This window comes from Hyposmocoma kahamanoa, unplaced genomic scaffold (genome assembly GCF_003589595.1).
Source record: "Hyposmocoma kahamanoa isolate Upper Pololo Valley unplaced genomic scaffold, ASM358959v1 65, whole genome shotgun sequence".
In the NCBI taxonomy this organism is placed as follows: Eukaryota; Metazoa; Arthropoda; class Insecta; order Lepidoptera; family Cosmopterigidae; genus Hyposmocoma; species Hyposmocoma kahamanoa.
In genome coordinates, this window is record NW_020653853.1 from 1415328 (window position 1) to 1436257 (window position 20930).

At 36.1% G+C, this 20930-nt stretch overlaps 1 protein-coding gene across 2 annotated transcripts; it reads left to right on the top strand.

Annotated features, from left to right (window-relative positions):
• The first annotated feature begins 109 nt into the window (after positions 1-109).
• Positions 110-19886, top strand: LOC113231242 (adenosine kinase). 2 transcript variants are annotated; one of them, XM_026465470.1, is made up of 7 exons: positions 110-260; positions 1703-1867; positions 3308-3373; positions 3789-3932; positions 14013-14202; positions 15739-15909; positions 18918-19886. In XM_026465470.1, the coding sequence occupies exons 1-7, from the start codon at positions 250-252 to the stop codon at positions 19284-19286; spliced, it is 1116 nt and encodes a 371-aa protein (XP_026321255.1). In that variant the 5' UTR covers positions 110-249; the 3' UTR covers positions 19287-19886. The 2 variants fall into 2 exon arrangements, with proteins under 2 accessions (XP_026321255.1, XP_026321256.1); XM_026465471.1 differs by lacking the exon at positions 3308-3373 and having other exon boundaries at positions 112-260.
• The last annotated feature ends 1044 nt before the right edge of the window (positions 19887-20930 follow it).

The window sequence follows — 20930 nt, forward strand, 5'->3', positions numbered from 1 at the left end:
CTTGACAGCTGCCAAATTTTCTTTTGACATTGACAGTTACAACTGACAGGTATGTGGACATGTTTTGCGTTTTATGCCGTGTGGTGTGAGCATTAAGGAGCATTCCTCCGATATTGCTTGGCTATTTCGAGCGCGTTTTCAGTTTTATCAATAAAACATGTGCTGTATTCTTATCTGAAATTTCGTGTAATAATTTCGCGGTTGAATCAGTAACTTTGTCTCGTTTTTACGGTGTACTCGTGTTACATAATGCAGATCGAGTAAGTATTTTTTTCTGCTAAAATATCAGCTTCCTTTACATAGCCATGTGTATTAATTTGCCTAATTGAAGGAGATGCGCTGTATTTAGCATGCCGTAAGGAGTGTGTTAAGTGACGTTAGCATTTGGAATTACGCTCTTGAAGTGAAACTTAGAACTCTCTCTTTACATTTTTATTCCATTCGTATACACAAGAATTCTTTTTGTAAATATTTATAAAAATTTTATGCTGCTTTATATTTGCATTTGTACTGAGTACCTACAAATTATATCTATTCTATAAGAAACATTTTAAATAAAGACTTTCATAGCTTCATATTATATTGAATTGACTCATCAATATCAGCATATTGCAGTCCACTGCTAGGTGTAGGCCTCCATATTGAGTTCATAGTGTATAAAAATTGTAATTTTCATAAATACCGATATTTAATTTTTTTTAATACATTAATATATTTTGAAATAAATTTATAATTATGTAGCAACAAACTCAGGACCCACGAATAAGCTAGACATCTGTATGCATTGCACTTTTAACTATTTATCTAAATGACTAAAATGTTTAGACACTCATATGAAAGGTACTCTCATATGTAGGGCAATATATAGCACATGTCGTGCCAATTTGATACTAATATATTTTAACTTTCAACCAACAATTCAGCCATATTATGATTATGATATAAAACTGTGAAATATTTATACTACAATTTTTTCCAAATAATGACATTTTTTAAAGGCGACACTGTCTTTGTTCACAGTATGTATTACTTTGATAACATACAGGATAATTTGTGAATAGTTTTGGCGTATTTACACTAGGATTTAGTTAATAGAGGGTAGTTTTAATACTTTGTAGAAAAATTTTGAACTGGAGGAAAATATACTAATAAATTTATTGCTTCGAGATGTAAGCTTCACACTATCTTATGTATAGCAGTTACTATTTCGTCTAGAATTTGCCTTTATTTGGAATATTTTTAAAATTTTTGCAGATTAATTACTGCATTGTGTTGTGTACAATAATTTTTATGGCTATGGAGACATTACTTAACACTGTTGTTGACAGTTGTTGTACACTATAACATGTAGTAACTTTACATACTTTGAATTATATCTATTTATATGAGAGAATATATATCATAAAAGGCTAAACTTTCAAAGCTTCCAAAACAATTTTGGTACAAAAATGCAAGGAACATTTTCCACACCAACACATTGCAGCCTTAAAAAATATTGCCAGGTAGGCCATAATAGACGAATTGATATTACAGATTTTCTATGATGGCAATTTGTTGGTGTCCAAAAGAAATTATTGTATAAAGCTATCATAAAATATGACACCATATTATAGTGCTGTGTTGCTATCATGACAAATGTATGTTTACAAACAAAGTTTGCTATTTGAGGGCTGCGTTTAACCAAGTGTTTTCTCTATTACAGAACACAACAGCTAAATGAGGGTACTCTTTTAGGCATTGGGAACCCTCTCCTGGACATTTCGGCGAATACAGACGATGCTCTGCTACAAAAGTATGGGCTTAAAGCAGATGATGCCATCATGGCCGGAGAACAGCACATGCCTTTGTATAAGGAGCTTATGGAAAAGTAGGTTGTGATAATTTTTGTCAGAAATCTACCTCCATTAATTCAAGGTCAATTTTCATAATGTTTTAGTTTAAAGGGCATTATACATTATCATTTAATAGGGTCACACGTGCATCACATTTTTTATCATATTATATAAGAATGTATCTTTGTTTCTATTTGCGTATTACGCTATCATAATTTTTTGGTCCTATTTTTCATCATATTTGTTTGCTATGGCAGAATAAGTTGTGTGTGCTACTGGTATTTTTTTAGCCAAAAGGATGCATCATATACAGCCAATTCTTTTTTGTGAGCCTATTTAACAAGAGCTATTGGTCTGTCGATCAGATCCAAAGATAATTTTTTTTTATACGCACACACAGATAAAATAATTCTAACTTTTGTACTGTATTATTATATAAATGTGACACATTTATAAGATCCTATCTTATATGTAGGTCTGATAGTATAATAATATCTGAGTTAGGTTTTGAAAACTGCAGATAAAGTTTGTCTATTCTGTAAAGAATCTCTCACTGATACCGGTCGGGATTTTCGCAATGCGTTATTGCGCTACCTGTAATAATAACGCACACACTCAACATAGCCCTGCACTAGGGAAACCCTGTGTCGCGGGTGCCATGGACATACAACTTAGACCCAAACTCACGAGAGAAATAAATGTAGGCCATACAAATATTTCTCCCGGCCCGGGAATCGAACCTGGGACCTCTGGTTCGGTCAGTTAAACCTGTCTTTACTAACATGTGTGAGATCTTACACATGAACATCATTGGTTCATGACCAGTATACTTAGTGGCAATTTGCATAGTGTGGGAGAGCCTTACTTTTTATCGCAATCGTGTTTTTATCTTTGTCATGCCCATGAATTGATTGATTGTCAATAATTCCGTATGTGATTAGTATCTCGTAGAATCGTACGTTACTTTATAGCATAGGTTCCCAAACTGAAATTAATATAAAAAATATGTGTTTTGAATAATTTTTTTGTGGTGGCTTGAAATTTTTTTATCTTGCCCAAGTGGGCAGTGAGCCAAAAAAAAATTTTTTTTGGGTCACTGCCCACTTAGGCAACCTCTCTGGCCGGTTGTTATGTTGGACTGCCACGAAAAGGTCCAAAGAGGTAATATTTGTGTGGCCTACATTTATTTCTCTCGTGAGTTTGGGTGTAATTTGTGGTTATTTACCTATATATGTGTCCATGGTAATGATGGGCGAGTCGAGTTATTTAACTCGAGTTACTCCCACATCGAGTCAACTCCAGCTAACTCGGTTCGGTACCCGCTCCGCCGAGCCAACTCGAGTCTCGAGTTGAAAAAAATACAACTCGCCCCAACGCTAGTCCATGGCAACCGCGACATGCGGTTTGCCCTAGTGCGGGTCTTTAAAAAAAATTGCTAATTTTAGGGGTCGCATATGAAGGATGTCTATTTTTAGGGTCACATTGAAGGCAGAACCTGCTGGAAATCAGGCCTGTAGTCCGTGCACCGCAGCAAAAGCTGAGTGAGGTCCTTTCCGTCTCATGTTACTCACATGATCGTGTTTTTGTGTTTTAGCCATAGTACATGTTTATGCTGTATTGTTTTGCGTTAGTGTAATGTTTAATATTAAATCACTGTTTGTTATTTGTAGTATACATAAGTAACTGCATTTTATCGCCTCATTTTCTGAAATTTGTATCTTATGCGCAAAGAAACCGAAATGCATTTTATATACAAATTTATAGGCCGATTGCATTTGCACATTGCCTTCATATTAACGCACATTTGGCATTTATAAATTTTTGAAGTAATGCACCCAAATTAGCACCCTTGCAATGAAGTTGAAAAAAAAAATAGAAATGACAAGGTAGGTAACTATAGACTTCCGACTGATTTTTTTTCTGTTCACGTTTTTAAATGCCTCGTTTTTTCACAAGCTACCACGCGGAGTTCATAGCGGGCGGCAGCGTGCAGAACTCCCTGCGTGTAGCACAATGGATCCTGAAAAAGCCTCGTATTTGCACCTACTTTGGTTGCGTCGGCGACGATGACTACGCGCGCATTCTTAAGGAGAGAGTCATGTAAGTATGTTGAGAATTGCTTAGGTATTTTTAGTTTAAGTGTGGCTTGAAATTAGACGCTTATAAAAGCGGTGCAGTGGTGCGGTGGGGCCAGCAGCCGCGCCACTATTAATTTTTATGCAATGTCTGGAAGTGCAGTCGCAGCGTCACTGTCGTGACACACTCTCACGACTTTGGTAAGCAGTCACAATTAGTGAAGTCAAACGTACTTGCGGCTGCCGCGTCACTGTAGTGCTTCTATAAGCGTCTAATACGAAGGCGCCCTAATGCATCTAAATAAAATACAGTTGAAGATAAAATTAACCGTGAAAGGCAAATTTTGTATATCAACCGGAATCTTGTTATAGAAGCGTATACATTACCCCTTAAATGATTTTTTGACTTTGTGAAGACTACTATCAAGAAAAGCTAGTTTATTTCTATTCCTCGTATTAATGTTATGTCTGTCACTATTTTTCATAAAGAAATTACTATTCCTTTTAACATAAATTACATTTTCATAAATGTACTGTGAGGAAACTACTCTGTTAATTGTGTTGTAAATGTTATATCACATCCAAATACTTGCTAATGCTTGTCCCAATTTCTGGGAGCCAACACCAGCTAACTGGACAAACGTAGTGTCCAGACACTTACAAATACGCGGACCCGACCTTAGCATTTAATTGTAGCTTGGTATAGGCCTTAAAACACGTCAATCATAACGAGTTCCGTCCTTTTAAGAACACTACGGTTAATTGAACAAGATTATAAGAAGTAATTTGCTAAGACGACTGCGAATTATAGAAACAAGTTAGTAAAAATAATAATTTTCCAATAGATTTTCCGAACGATCCATAGAGCTTTCGTGTAGTTCTCAAAAATAGGGTGCATAATGAAACAAAATGTTACGGTGTAATAGACGTCGTTAATATAAGAAAAGTATGCAGTTATTTTTATTCATAATCGTTCATTGATATCTATTTTTAGTTAAAATAAAAATGTCGTTACACTTTAGGCACTCTAAATGAACCTTCCGTTACTCATTCTAAGAAGGCACTAAGATATGAGCCTCACAAGCTTCCTTTTACTCGGCACAAAATACCGCTTTGTAACCGAGCGATGGTAAGCCGAACCTACCGAGTCAAACGCTCGATCTACAAAGTTAAATAGTGCAAAATAGCTGCGCTTGTGTTGAATTTTTTTTTTTTATTGTCGTACACTACCTCCGCATAAGAAAATAACAAGCCCAACTACAGTCACCAACACCACCACAAGAAATATACCCAAAACGTGTTTCATTTCCTACGAGGCATCCTCGGGGTTATTAATAGTTCGACAGTCGACTAAAGAATTCTTTGGACTTGGTAGTGGTATTTGTGACTGTACTTACGCTTGTTATTTAATGCTGAGGGAGGGTGGGAAAATTAACTGCGTAATAATCTCAGTACTAAAAAACGACCACAAATTTTCGTGGAATTACATCTGTTTACCGAGTTTTATTGAAATCGGTTACCGGAAAGTGCGCGATACCGGATTCATCCCCTAGTTTGCCACCCTTGGAGGAGGAATATTTTCTTCAAATTTAAATGGGACCACTACTCTGAGGTACACCCTTTCCAAAAAAAAATCATCAAAATCGGCTCACAAATGCCGTCGGCGTTACCGCGTAAAATACATAAAAAAAAATTGTATTAAGAACCTCTTCCTTTTTTGAAGTCGGTTAAAATAATATCCAACACAAGCTCAGCTATTTTGCATTTAGCTTTCACTGGATTCGCGGAATAGCAAATTAATTGACTTTCAGTTTTATTAACGTGTTACCGCAAAGTACGTCGAGTTTATTAATTAGTCAGAAAGTTATCTTTATACACAACTTGTTGCGACAGCGTCACCTATATCTTTATTCTAGCTATCTAACTCTGACCTAGACAGTATATTATTTATAATAAATATAAATCATAATGATGCAATACATCATAGTAGTACAGAAGTAACTTGATTAATACAATCTACATCCATTATCTAAAGTAAATAACAGCAGGTATACACGCTAGTAAATTAACATTTTTATAAAGAAATAAGGTCTAGTTTTGCATACTCATTATAGTTATAGATTCATTCACCGCACATTCTTGGCACTGTAATGACTAAATACGTCATTTTATTATAATTTTCCTCATCTTGTTCTTAAACAGACGTACCTATAGATAAAGGCAGTTTTGCAAAAGATTCTTAAGGATAACGTATTACCCAAGCTTAGTTGCTGTATTAGCTGTATGTATTTGCGTAGGTGGCATTCATTGATGTCACAAAAACAGTGCATGAATTACAGTCCGCAAGAAACTTTTAATGGGTGAAAATTCTAAAATTTTAACATATTTTCCCCGATATTATTCGATTGTGAAATCGTCATATGTTTGCATATTATTGCATATGAGTGTTCTGTAATGTTGTATCGATGGCATGTGACTTTTTAATCAAAATCGTTCCACATTCCATTTATTAAAAGCTAGGTTTAGTTATAAGGATATGAATATAATAGAAGCAATAACATTTCCTCAAAGCTTGGACACTAAAGGAAAAAAATACAAATTATTAAGTATTCTCGTTTATATCATACTAAACTTAAAGGTCAGACCGGTCCATGTTATGACTTTGAATCTTTAAATTCATCACATAAGTATAATTGTACTAAATAATGTTTTAACAATGAACAGGTATGCCGTTTTCTTTCGAGAATTTTACGTTCTTTTCCTGTCAAGTTAAACAGTTGTTCATTTACATCTACTTGCGTCATAACAACGATTAAATTAAATATAATAAACAATAATGAGAAACCTTTAACACTTCTGCTATTGTAGATACATATATATGTACATATATTCTGCAGTGGGGTTGGCCTCGGCCTACCATACCCGGAGGTCGATATATCGATGTTACAACCGAATCATATCAAGCTATGTTTCTCCAATCATTTGTACCCATTAACTATAACCTGTCACGGACTATTATTCTTGTACAATTTCAAAATGTGTACAGTTAATGTGAATTTAATCTAGTAATATCAATTAGATTAAAAATCGGTAACAAATGTTGGTTAATTGTGACAGTTCTCTGTAGAGTACTGACCTCACCTAATTTGAAATATAACGCTTGGAGAGTATTCAAATTAGACGCTTCTATTAGCGTCTGTAATACACTATTAATGTGAAATTTGCCCATAATTATTATTATTGTAAAAATATCATCTGGTTCATATTCTTATCAATTACCCAATACGAGGGGAGAATTACTATAATGTGATAAAAGTCTGCCAATCGTGCATTACACGTCAATCAATGTTATCTATCGTGTACATGTCAGAACAAACTTTTTTATCACAACCTGTTACCGATAATGCGATAGTAGTACTTTTGTATATTTTTAAATAATTCTAACCTTAAGTGTAGTTATTACCCAGAAAGGACTTTAAGACCATGTAATAAGAGCGAAGAAGACGTTGTCATTGTGAGTTTCAGGTCGGCAGTCTGAGCGGAAATTTCAACGCTTCTCATTTCTATTAATCAGATATAATCTTTTTAATAGATTTCTAAATGAAGTAAAATTAAAAGATGCCAAAAAATGGGGCGCAACACCCGTTAAAATTCAATCGCCTAATTAAGACGCTTCCCATTCCAATCATGGGAACCGAATATTCACAGTTTATCAAAGATCTGGCAGTATGGTTTAGACTAGCTTAACTACACAGCTAACAGCTAACTTAGCCTGTCCCAAACTATATCAGGTAGTATGGGGAAGTTTGATCAACAGGCTACATTATTTTTAATAAAATTTTTCTTTTCGGCAGCCTAAGGTCTCTAATTAGCCATGTTGCTAGTTCTTAGATTTAAATTTTTCTTCAAACTTTTAATTTTCTGACATATTTTTGCGGGAAATATGGCATTTCCGCTACTTTATTGGTTAGAGCCACACACGCCACACACACATTTTATTTTTCGGTTTAAAAAGAATTTGATTCTACAAACAATCTCAAGGTTATAATCCGTGTTCGCGTGCTGGCCTATTGGTAAATGCTATTTAAAACAATGAACCCTCTAACATTACTTTTTTTATCAGTCTCCTGATATATCTCGCAAATATCGTAAACTCTTATGAATGTTGCGCTACCAACAATTACTAACATATAGGCTACGGGTTCTGTTTTACGCAGAGCGAGAATGGAAGATCGGCTTCTTATCGTCTCTTGTAGTAACACCCGGTTACATAATTGGAGCCACCTTGCATTTTTTTTGTTGTCATCATCCACAGCCCCACTTCGCTCACTGCCTATGCCTGCATAGGCCTGTCCTAGTCTTACCAACCTACAGCCCGCAACATTGACGTCGTCTCATATCTTGGCTCATATTCGGTTACGGTATTTCATCTGTTTTTATTTTTTTTGAATACAAAATATTGTTTATAAATTTTCAAGTGTAATTTGCTTGCCTATGAAAACAAAACTTTAAAATAACTTTACTGCAAAATACAAAAAAATACTTGTACTATGGGTAGCTAGGTCTTACGTCCGTCAAGTATGTTGCCTCAAAATGACAATAACTTAATTCTATTACAATTGATGAAATAAAGATGATTTGAGTTTGAACGTTTAGGTTTTTTTATATTATACCAAGTGACGGGACGAAAAAGTTGCAGTGCCACTCAGAGCGTTAACTCGCAAAATTCTTAGGGGCACTGCCACAGTGCCCGTCACCCTGAGACGTAAGTTGACAAGTCCCATGTGCCTGTAATTTCACCAGTACCCTTACCCTTCAAAACCGGAATACAGTAATACTGGCATTACTGCTTGGCGGCAGAAATAGGTAAGGTAGTAAAGTAGGCAGTATATCTCTGGGCGAACTCTTTCACAAGGAGCTCTTCTGATGCTGGTATACTAGCTTCGAAATTGCGTTAATACAAAATTATGTTATAATCAATCAACCATTTTGTGCAAGATTTTATCACGGTATTGTAAACTCGTTCGATCAAAACTCCAAAACCAAAGATATTTCTTTTTTTTTACAGAAACGCAGGCCTGTTCACAATTTATTTAATAATAATTTATTGCTTCTGTAGAATTAAAAAATTACACAACCAATCAATATTTATCATAAACATCTGAGGGAAAAACTTACGGAGTATAATAATTACAAACAAATGTTACAATAGTTTTTTCCAGATGAGTTTTAAAAATAGACAATACTATGGTTTTATTCTTTAATTCGTAGTTACGTAGGTAACAGAAATAATGTGACATCTGACACTAACTTTTCGAATAACCGCTGAATTGTTCCAATAACCGTCAATTTGTTCCATCATAGCTCTGAGTCTTCCAACACTGACGTTGGCGTAATCGTCGCATGAAACGACGAGATGGAGCCATACCCACAAAAAACTTGACTTGACTCGCGAAAATGTTATTAATAATGTTTCATATTGTGATTTAAATTTTGTAGGAAGAGATTTATTTTTTGACTAATCCGGTATAAGCGTTAGCGGGTTAAACAATACGCTACGCCTATGAATGTAACAGGAACCATAGATAATTTCCAACTAACACTTCAGGGAGATCACATGCGATAACTTTTGGCTCTCGGTCGTGTTATCAGTTGGAAATAATTGTTACGCTGTAAGTTTCCGTTTGCGTAGTTGATATTGTAATGCTTGAAATTGCTGTTTCAATATGTGCAGAACGTAAATTAACTTATACCTCGGTATTTAAGATTTTGAATTAAACTTGGAACTCGATAAGATAACGAAATAGCCAACAGGTTAGGTACAAATACTAACACAGATAATATGAAATACTAGGTACAGGTACCCGATCTCATGCAAGGAAATGTCTCGCTCGTAACTCCGCTTATTCTGACGGTTATTTTGATTATAAGTAAACCCGCGATGCGATTATAATAATTTTCATAAACGAAAAATTTCATAAAAATAATTCGAAAACGTCAACAGATGGCAGCTATTACATTTTTGTCTTCAAGGTTATTTTTTTTTTGTCCGGTCGTTTATTATACAATAACATACAATAGAATCGCAAAGAAGATATTTTAAAGTAAAAGTCAGTTCTAAAACGTTATTTAATTGGAGAACAAATTCAAAGAAATGCCATCTATACAATTTATTGCAAACTAATAAAATAAAAAATTTTATTAAGGATGCTGAACTTTTTGACAATCGCTACGTTGTTTGGCGGCGCGATCGCAACTATGCTGCAACGGGCCAGATTTATGGTGGGGGTGTATTGATAGCGGTACGTCGGGACCTTACCGTCATACCGCAGCCTACATACCACTCGAGTGCTGAGGATTTATGGCTGACTTTGGTGCTTAGACAACGTGACGTGGACCGTCATATCAATCTACATATTTGTGTTGTTTATTTATGTAACGAGGGGCAGGGTTTCACTTTTTCTCAACAATTAGATAATTTTCTGAATAATTTAGATACAGTAGTCATGCGATCGCCGTACGACAAGTACTTGATTGCGGGAGATTTCAATTTGAGTACCTTAACGTGGACTCCAGGCTGTGCTGACTGTTTTTCTTTAGACCCATTGAATTTTACCACTGATGACGAAAATTTACTGGTGGATGAGTTAAACATCCTTGGTCTTAGACAGTTTAATGGCATAAGGAACGTTTATGGGAGGACTCTTGACCTTGTCCTGTCAAATGGTGATGTCAAGGTTGCAGACTGCAGTGAAGACCCGCTCGTACCAATTGACCTTCACCACGGTGCCCTAACTATCGAACCGCAATTTTTTGACCTTGTTCCCTTAAGTAGTGCCTCGTATGTAAAGTATCTTTTTAATAAAGGTAATTATGATGCGATAAATTCAGAAATTTCATTAGTCAACTGGGAGTATGAACTAAACACAAAACCTCTTGACAGTGCTGTTGATTTTTTCTACACCACCTTGCAGTCAATGAGGGATAAGTACATACCACGTAAAACTGTCACTGGTAAGCGATATCCTGAATGGTTTTCCCCTGCTCTAAAAAAATCTCTCAAAGAAAAGTACAAATATTTGAGGAAATATAGAATTTACGGTAATAGTGCTGATGAGCAATCTTTTAAACTATTAAGAAATCGATGTAAGACTCTAGAGAAGCAAAGTTATAGGAATTATATAAATTTGGTAGAGAATTCTTTGAAGGATAACCCAAAAATGTTCTGGTCATTTATTAAGTCTAAGTCAAATGTGAATGACATTCCAATAAGTATGAAATTCGAAGAGTCTGTTCTTAACACTGGTGACTCCATTTGTAATGCATTTTCCAAATACTTTCACTCAAATTTTTTGGACAGCCACGTACCATCGACATCTCAAACTACTTTTTGTGCACACGCTTCTACCCCGACCGTTGCTAGCATTTCTAGTATAAAAGTAGATGGTAATATTATATCAAAACTTCTCTCGCAATTAGATCCTGCAAAGTCGGCTGGTCCAGATCTACTTCCAGCTAACTTCCTTATACGCTGTTCTGTGACTATAGCTGTCCCAATCGCTATTCTATTTAATAGATCGTTAGTAGAGGGCACGGTACCAAGTGTGTGGAAGCGTGCATACGTCACACCAGTCCACAAAAAAGGCTCCAGAACGGACATTATGAATTACAGACCAATCTCAAAGTTGTGTATTGTATCGAAAGTTTTCGAAAGGGTTGTTTATGATCAACTTTATTCTGCACTCAGGCAATCATTTAGCTTCACTCAACATGGATTCTTGAAAGGGCGCTCCGTTGTGACCAACCTGATACTGTTCAACGACTATTTGACTTCGCATATGGATAATGGCTGCCAAATCGACGTCATTTACACGGATTATAGCAAAGCATTTGACCGAATTCGGCATGACTTACTTATATGCAAACTACAGAAGATCGGTATCAGTGGCGATCTGCTAAGGTGGCTTACGTCGTATATCTACAATAGGTCACAAGCGGTTGTGGTAAAAAATTATGTCTCTGGGTGGCTTAGGGTACCTAGTGGAGTCCCGCAGGGATCATTGCTCGCGCCTCTCTTATTCGCAATCTTTGTAAACGATATTGAACACTGTTTCAAATCATCACAACTACTATGCTTTGCGGATGATATGAAGATCATAGCACCTATTTCTTCAGTGTCTGATGCAATCTTGCTTCAAGAAGACCTTAGTAGGCTCGACACCTTCTGTACCGATAACCAACTCGACCTTAATCCGTCTAAGTGCACTGTCGTCACTTTTAGTCGTAAAATTAACTTAATACAATTTAACTATTCACTGAAAGACATTACTTTGCAACGCGATACTGTGGTAAGGGATCTTGGTGTGTTTCATGATCATAAGTTACTATTTGCCTCCCACATCGATTCGATCGTTTCAAAAGCCTCAAAGAGTCTTGGATTTGTGATGCGTAACTCCAGAGATTTCCATCAGGCTAAGACACTAAAAATTTTATATTGCTCACTTGTACGCAGCCACCTTGAATACGCATCGCAGGTGTGGAGCCCGCAGTATCTAACATATATATCACGAATTGAAAACGTGCAAAAGAGATTCATTAAATATTTATGTTATCGAACAAGGGAGAGGTATGATTCAAGCCGGTATCTTGAAATATGTAGGAAACATCATCTCTTGCCACTAGAGAAGCGACGCCAGATTGCAGACTTAGGTCAGAAAGCATTATCTGTCTACATTTCTGATTGACGTGATCCTGTCCTTAATATCTAGTGATCGGAACCGAGGAAGTTAATTTATCTAAACTATACGAAAACGTGGACATTCCCTTCCACAAAACCTGGGACTTCTCGGAAGTAATTACATTTGAATATGCGTATTATTTACAGAAATTAGAGTACATTGGCGACAAATTACTATTCCCTATTAAGTATTTGCTACAAATTATTGTCTGAAAAAATAATATTGTAGTTGTATTTCTATGGTATACTTACCGTTTTTAAACTTACTTACGTATTTAAATATTTTAGCAAAATTTTAAATTTTTATTGAATTGATATTCAATTATTTTTTGTGAAATAACTCCACCAGTTTGTTATAATTGTTAATACAAAGATCGAACACTCAGAAAAAATTCCTTCGATCCGGCCGGATTCGAACCGACATTTTCTAGCTTACCGTGCCAGACGCTATACCAACTAAGCCACGGAAAGAACCAGCGGACTTCACGAATTTTTCTATGTGCTTGCGTCGTGTCTTTGTATTTGGTTTTTCAATTACTTTTTAGTCGTAGCGCCATCTATGAGAAATCTATGAAAGATTTATCACCCAGTTAGTACCTTTACAGCTACCAGTCCTGGCGAGAGATGTCGCTATTCGCTGTATTTCAAATTTGTAAATAAATGTAGGATAACCTATATTTTGGAACGTTTACAAAATAAACGGTCAAAAAAAATTTTTACGCATTGATGACGAATTGAAATTAGAGGCTTATAAAAGCGCTACAGTGGCGCCACTATCGTGTCACAAGAACCACTTTTGCAACCACAATTTTATTTAACTAAACATTACCCGAAACGAAATGTCATTTAATTTGTTTGAAAATGTCCACTCATAACGGTGACAACTGCGTTCCGATTGGCCAGCCCGAATTCGAAATAATTGACGGGTGTGGTCAATTGTTTCACTTCAGATCGACCAATTTAACTTGAACTTTGGTATGGTATAATGGACGAAAAATGAAAAATTACATATTTAATTACAGACGAAATGTGACTCCATTTGTTTTGTAATTAGATAATTTGCTGTTTTTCCTACACCACCGAACGGAACATAGAGATATTATTACAATAAATAGAGAATATTTTTGGGAAACACGAAGACGTTCATATAGGTCAGTTGTTGGCTCCGTACTATTTCAGCTTCCTAATTTGTGATTTCAGCGCAAACGTGAGTCGATATTTTAAAGTGATATAAGACCCATTTGCCTATTAAAGTTGCCAGGGGTGGAAAGCTCTTCTTTCGTCTCTATTTCTATTTATATACTCGATGACATTACTACAGACGCGCGGCTGTCGTTATAAGCGTCTAATTTGAAGCATTGTCTTCAGTGCAGATGGCGTATCAGTCCACTACCAAGTGAACAAGGAGACTCCAACCGGCACATGCGCAGTACTTATAACGGGTACACACCGGTCGCTCGTTGCCAACCTAGCAGCCGCGCAAAAGTTCACAGCTGATCACTTGGCCAAGGAGGAGAGTAGGAAGTGTATTGAAGCATCTAAGATTATTTACGCCTCTGTAAGTATTTGTTACTATATTCAGTTATGAGAATCATAATTAGTTGTAGCGGTAAAAGAACACATCGCGAGGAAATTAGTCCGATTTTTTTTTATAGCTTACGGAAACTTATTTATTTAATTTTATATAATTATATAAATACATGTTATCGATTATATATTATATAATAAATCATTAGTTATATCTTAAGTGTATGTTATTAATATATGTATCATCACGACAAATAAGTCATTGTAGACTTTAATTTAAACCTAAATTAAATTTAAAATTCTCTAAACTCACTACTAATTTTGTTTTGTTCTGTTCGTTTATAAGGCTTCAAAATTTATGAATTGTGGATAACTATTTTGGCCTAAGTTATTTAAGACAAATATTGTTCGTTGTAAGATGTATTTAATTAATTGTTATTCCTTAATATTAAAATTTAAAAAAAACCCTGTATCGCGGGTGCCATGGATACGCATAGACAACTACAAATTGCACCCAAAATATTTTTATATTTTTAATTAAGAGTTTTGGCTTGGGTGCCATGTCCTTTGGGCCATTTAATCGTTTAATTATCGAGATTCTCGATAAATATTTTCCATTGTGTTTCTAATGCATTATGTTTTCACTTTCTCTTATATAACTTAGTTCACTTATTTGGGTTTTTTAAATAGTCTTAAGCGGCGGGAGTAATATTTATGTTTTTACTTTCACTTAAATCACATTATTGTCACTTTGAACAAAAACTTTTTATTCGTAATTAGTGGATTTTTTCTTTTTGGATAAAGTCTTTTGTAGTTTAGTTTAAAATAAGGAATATAGTTCTAACTTTCTTCATCACTATTTCTTTCTTCCTATTTTCTTAATATAATAAAAATAATCTTTGTAAAAACTGTACTTGTAACTTCAAAAGCCCGCATTTTTTGTTCTACACCCAATTCATGTAGTGTTGTACTGCGTGGCAGACCAGCTTAGTAACCGTTCGGCCGCAGAGGCAGTTTAAGGGTCGTATTCTAGAACTCTACTCAATGCTCAAGTCAGGGTTTGAGTATGGTTTAAAGCACTTGATATCATACTCAAGTCCCTGCCATTAGGGTCGTATTTCCAGTGCTTGTGTTTCCAGTGCAATCCCGACTTGAGCATTGAGTAGAGTTCTAGAATACGACCCTAAGTGTTAGACTCTTGTCTGTGTAGTAAACGTCGTTCTATCTTCTACAAAGATTTTTCTTTGTTCTCCTTTTGTATGGTGCCCCCCTTTTTGCCGTCATCATAGACCCTTGGCGCATTTTTCTTCGCTTTTTATAGAAGTTGTCATGTCCATTTTCTACAAATAAAAAAAACTCATTACCAACCATGGCTGTAATGAGAAAAAAGGGGCCCGACGGTTTTATTTGGGGCATTATAATCAAGTTAGCCTGCATGCAATCATACTACTTACGTGCACGTGTGATAAAGAATAAGTAAGGCATAAAGACAAATTGTAGTTACAAAAGTGACACGATAGCTATACTACCGTGAACCAAAACCAATAATGTGTTCCCTAATTTCCAGGGTTTCTTTATAGCAGTATCACCGGAATCGATATTGCAGCTCGCCAAGCACGCCCACAGTAAGAATCTCCCGTTCGTGATGAACTTGAGCGCGCCCTTTGTCTCGCAATTCTTCAAGGAACCCCTTGAGAAATTGTTGCCTTATATCGACGTGCTCTTCGGAAATGAATCGGTAAGTATAATTCGCAGTAAAGCTCCTTGTGAAAGAGTTCGTCCAGGGAAGTACTGCCACCTTACTTAAGGGTGCTGTTGAAGTTACAGGCACGTGGGACTTGTCAACTTATGTCTCAGGGTGACAGACGCAAAGACAGTGCCCCTTAGATTTTGCGATTTAAAACTCTGAGTGGCACGCAAGAAGTACCTTATACATGACGGGTATAGAGTCATCAGCTCATAAGACCCCCTGGTGGCTGACCTAGGAAGTATTTTTCCTTATACTATTATAATAATAATAATAATAACGCACACACTCAACATAGACCCGCATTAGGGAAACCCTGTGTCGCGGGTGCCATGGACACACACATAGACAACCACAAATTACACCCAAACTCACGAGAAAAATAATTGTAGGCCATACAACTATTTCTCCCGGCCCGGGAATCGAACCTGGGACCTCTGCGTGGCAGTCATGGTAACCGTTCGGCCACGGAGGCAGTTATACGTACACCTAATCTCCAAATTGATGCTTTTTCTGGCTTTCTGGGTTCATGTTTTTATTTAAACGTGTTTTGAAGTTAATACTGCCTTTATGGAATATGTTTCGGATTCTGAAAAATTATCTAAAAATTGTATTGAAAAAAAAAAGAGATGCCAGCGCCATCTATTGATTAACGACGCATCTTCCTGGACATACAAAGCAAAATATACGTAGTGATTAGACCGTGGTGGCACTGCAACTGCTATGGACAGGCGTGTCGCTTACCACCAAGCGCACGACTTCCTGCCCCGTCAGTTGGTATCGTAAAATAAAGTTAATTGTAACCATGGACCAATAACACCAAAGGACTGCTAATTTCCATACGTAACTCAGAAAAAGATCAAAATCACGTCCTATACCTAGATGGCGCTGATCAATATCCTGGAAGTAGTTTTTATTATGTAAATGGCCGTGGATATATATTAATTCCTCTTTAATGTGAAATATAAGAAGTCAGTTTTTTTCCTTGTAATACTATTTAAATCTTGATTATGAGTTTAAATTATTTTCTGAACTTTGACAAATATGCGTGTCAATAGATGGCATCGTGTGTTACAAACTAATTCATAAATCAATGCTTCCTCATATAGATAGATGGCACTAATCTTAAACAAAATAAAAACTAGCTGGCTCTATCCACAAAAATCTGCAATAAGCGCCATCTATTTGATTTGTTTGTTACCACTAAAAATTACAGTAGCTGTAATAAATTGCAGCTTGTCAATGTAATACAATTTTTTTACGAGAGTAGCTATTTGGTAGTGATGCAACAGACCTCTGCTTTTGCTTCCGCAACTTCGTAAGTTCTGGACGCTTTTTCACATCACTTTTTATAACGGTACTATTATCGGAAGTTTATAAGGTTCGTGATAGATAAGGCGTGTGCGCGTATAACTTGGCGGTGGGGCGCGTGGTTCTTAACAGTTTTGTATTAAGTGCAATTGGAACTATTTCGTGAATATCTTTATAGTATTTGAACTTCCACTTCCGCACCCGCTTCCGTTTCCGTTAACATTTACTTTTGATATCTGTCTGTTTCTGGTTCCGTCGTGCATGACACTTCTGTTGCATCGCTATTTGGTACTCGTCGCGACATCTGGTGTCCTAAATACATGACGCAAATACGCAAATACATACGCTGTTTTCTATCGCGATTAGTGGTCATCTTGAGTTATTATTTATTAGTCCATGTAGTACATGACATGACACTTTTCTTGCATCTATTTGTTAATACATAGGGCGCATTATAAGTTTCCGGAACTGGCCACTTACATAAACAATATTTAAAAAGTAATTACAACATTTGAAAATGGAACTCTTTGGCTGTAGAATAGTTTGTTTTATCTGACGGTCACTTGTTTTTACATAGTGGCGTCATTTTAGAAATTGGTTGTCTACATCACTATGGATTTAGCTCGTGAAAATTTTCGTAGTATGATTTTCTACGACTTTAAGTGTAATTCAACAGCTCAGCGGAGCTTCGCTCGGCTTCAAACTGCTTTTGGCGATGAATCACAATTTGGTGTGGAACATAGTTATAGGTGACGAAATATGGATTTATAGTTACGATCCCAAAACAAAGCAGCAATCGAGCGTATGGATCTTTCGAGATGAGCCGAAACCAACCAAAGTGGCGCGCGTGCAAAGTGCCTCTAAGCGGATGATTGCTTCTTTTTTTAATAAAACTGGAAACGTGGCTACTGTTGCTTTGGAGAATCATTTTACCGTGAATAGTGACTGGTACACGACTATTTGTTTGCCGGAAGTTATTGACAAACTCCGTAAAAATAACCGTAAACACCGTATCATCTTGCACCACGATAATGCAGTTCTCTCACGGCCAGACAAATGAGTTTTTGAAGGTGAACAACGTTGACCTCAAGAGCATCCCGCGTACAGTCCCGACCTGGCACCTTGTGACTTTTATTTATTTCCAAAAACTAAGAACCAGTTACGCGGTCAACGATTTTCAACACTTGAAGAGGCTGTCGAAGAGTATGAAAAATATGTTTCAGAGATTGTCACGGAGGAGTATAATGTTATCAAAATTTGCTCATTCGTATGAAAAAGTGCATTAACGTTAACGGAAAATATTTTAAGAAACAATAAATTAATTTCCGACCATTTATAGTATTTTTTTCTTATTCATTCCGGAAACATATAGTGCGCCCCACGTATAACAAGGCTTACACGACTACACAGTGCAGCACTCACTTCACGATCATTTTCAATGTCATTTTTAACCGACATAAAAAAGGAGTAGGTTCTCAATTCGATTGTATGTTTTTTGTATATATGTTACGCGATAACTCCGGAACCGATTTTATTGATTTTTTTTGTTGGAAAGAGGGTAACTCAGTAGGGGTAATTTAAATTTGAAGAAAATATTCCACCTTTAAGGGTGGCAAGCTAGGGGATGAATGACTTTTGAGGTCGATTTTTTAGTTCTTTGTACTGAGATCATAAAACTTCACTTTCAGGAAGCAGAAGCGTTCGCACAAGCATTTGACATCGACAGTAAGAAGTTGCAAGAAATAGGGTTAAAAATATCAGCTATGCCGAAATTGAATAGTCAACGACAACGAGTGGTCTGTATAACGCAAGGATGCGACCCAGTGATCTTAATCGAAGGTAGTAAAGTTGATTATATCCCAGTGCAAAAGTTAGAAAGGGAACAGATAGTAGACACGAACGGAGCAGGTGACGCGTTTTCTGGAGGTTTCTTGAGTCAAATGGTGCTAAATAAACCTTATGCCACATGTGTTAAGTGCGGTATTTACACAGCAGCTCACATCATACAACATTCAGGGTGCACGTTCGAAGGAGAGAGTAAATTTGTGGATTGTTAAAATACCATTGATATTTTGCATTACGGCTGTTGTAGTTAGATAAATGTCATTGTTGTTGTAATCATTTTCAAACCAAACCCAATTACTTTGCCCTTTTAATATAAACAGATAATGATATGAGAATAGATGTTAGAACTTGTTTTGTGTATACAGGATTATTTTTAAACACAAACAACCTTCCAGGACTATATATTACTTACATCTTAAACAACAACTTTTGTTCCACGACGTTTGACAAAACATTATAAATTTACCCAAATTAAACTTTTATCTGACACTTTCAAGATCTGTATTTAGTGGTAAGTGAGGTAGCAAGTTCAAAAGTGTTAGCGTCCTCCCCGACGACTCCCGCCGCGTTTTGCACAGAGTTATCACCGACTAAAACTTTGTTAGTAGCTGTAGAGCTCCTTGTGAAAGAATTCATCCAGGGTAGTATTGCGAACTTACCAATTTTTGCCGCCATGCCTATAATTTTCATTAACGTCAGCATTACTGTGTTCCGGTTTTGAAGGATAAGAGTGCTGCTGAATTTACAGGCACACGGGACTTGTCAACTTATGTCTCATGGTGACGGGCGCAGTGGCAGTGCCCCTCAGATGTTTGCGATTTAATGCTCGGGAGTGGCACTGCAACTGTTATGAACAGGCGTGTAGCTTACCATCAGGCGCACTTGATATTATAAAAAAAAACCTCCTTTTATTGGATAATGAATATTTTCTGTTTAATGAAGTATCTTTTGAAACAATTATAATTTTCTACACTACTTTATTTTATATTAATTATTATTGTTTGCGTTAGTGACGATCATATTATACCTTGACATTGTAATATTGTGACATTGATAATATGAAACAAATGATTCTATCCTTTTCTAAACACTGATAATATTTTTATGATGTTAGCAATACAGTCCTGAAAGGTTGTTAGTAATTTACAAATCAATCCTGTTTAATTAATTTCGTACATTAAAAAAATTACTTAAGACAGCAGGCTTCACAACTGGTGCCAGTAGACCTAGCATTACGGGAAAATAGACAAATCTTGCGGGTTTCAAGAACATTTCTCTACCGACTACAGCAAGAGAAACTCCACTGTAGCCAGAGATTTCTCATTGTATTGATATTATTATATTAATCAGGTTTTTATGGTACCTTTACATTTTTGTTCTTTGCTATCTTTTTAAACTTAACCTGAAGGCAGTAAATTTTGAAATACTCAAGATGACTATTCAATTTGATAGAATAATAATGCTGTAATGGCCAACAGTCGTACGGCAATATAGATTTTAAGGGTATCGTGGTTATTCACTCGTTTAGACGTATAACCCAAAAATCCATAAAAACAGAACGAACATCCATTATAAACATCTTGCCTACTGTCAAAGGGTGACAGAAATATTTGTAAACGAAGGTTTGGTCAAAATTATACACAATATACATTGACTTACAATTATATGGACGTAGGGTCCGCGCTAAAAAGTGTCCGAACTTATAGGGCGTTAAAATCGTATACAGAGCGTCATTCACGCTCTAGTCTTCGTTTGTTCGACTGACAGCGAAGCAAGCAAAATTAGACAGTACTGCGATGACATTACAATTTAAATTCAACGTTTTAGCTTTTTCATATTCCTTTCCATGTCACTAC

Coding starts and splice junctions, on each gene's coding strand:
- LOC113231242 (XM_026465470.1), top strand. Junction 3,374..3,788: donor TGCACCGCAGCAAAAGCTGA/GTGAGGTCCTTT, acceptor TTTTTTCACAAG/CTACCACGCGGAGTTCATAG. Junction 3,933..14,012: donor ATTCTTAAGGAGAGAGTCAT/GTAAGTATGTTG, acceptor CATTGTCTTCAG/TGCAGATGGCGTATCAGTCC.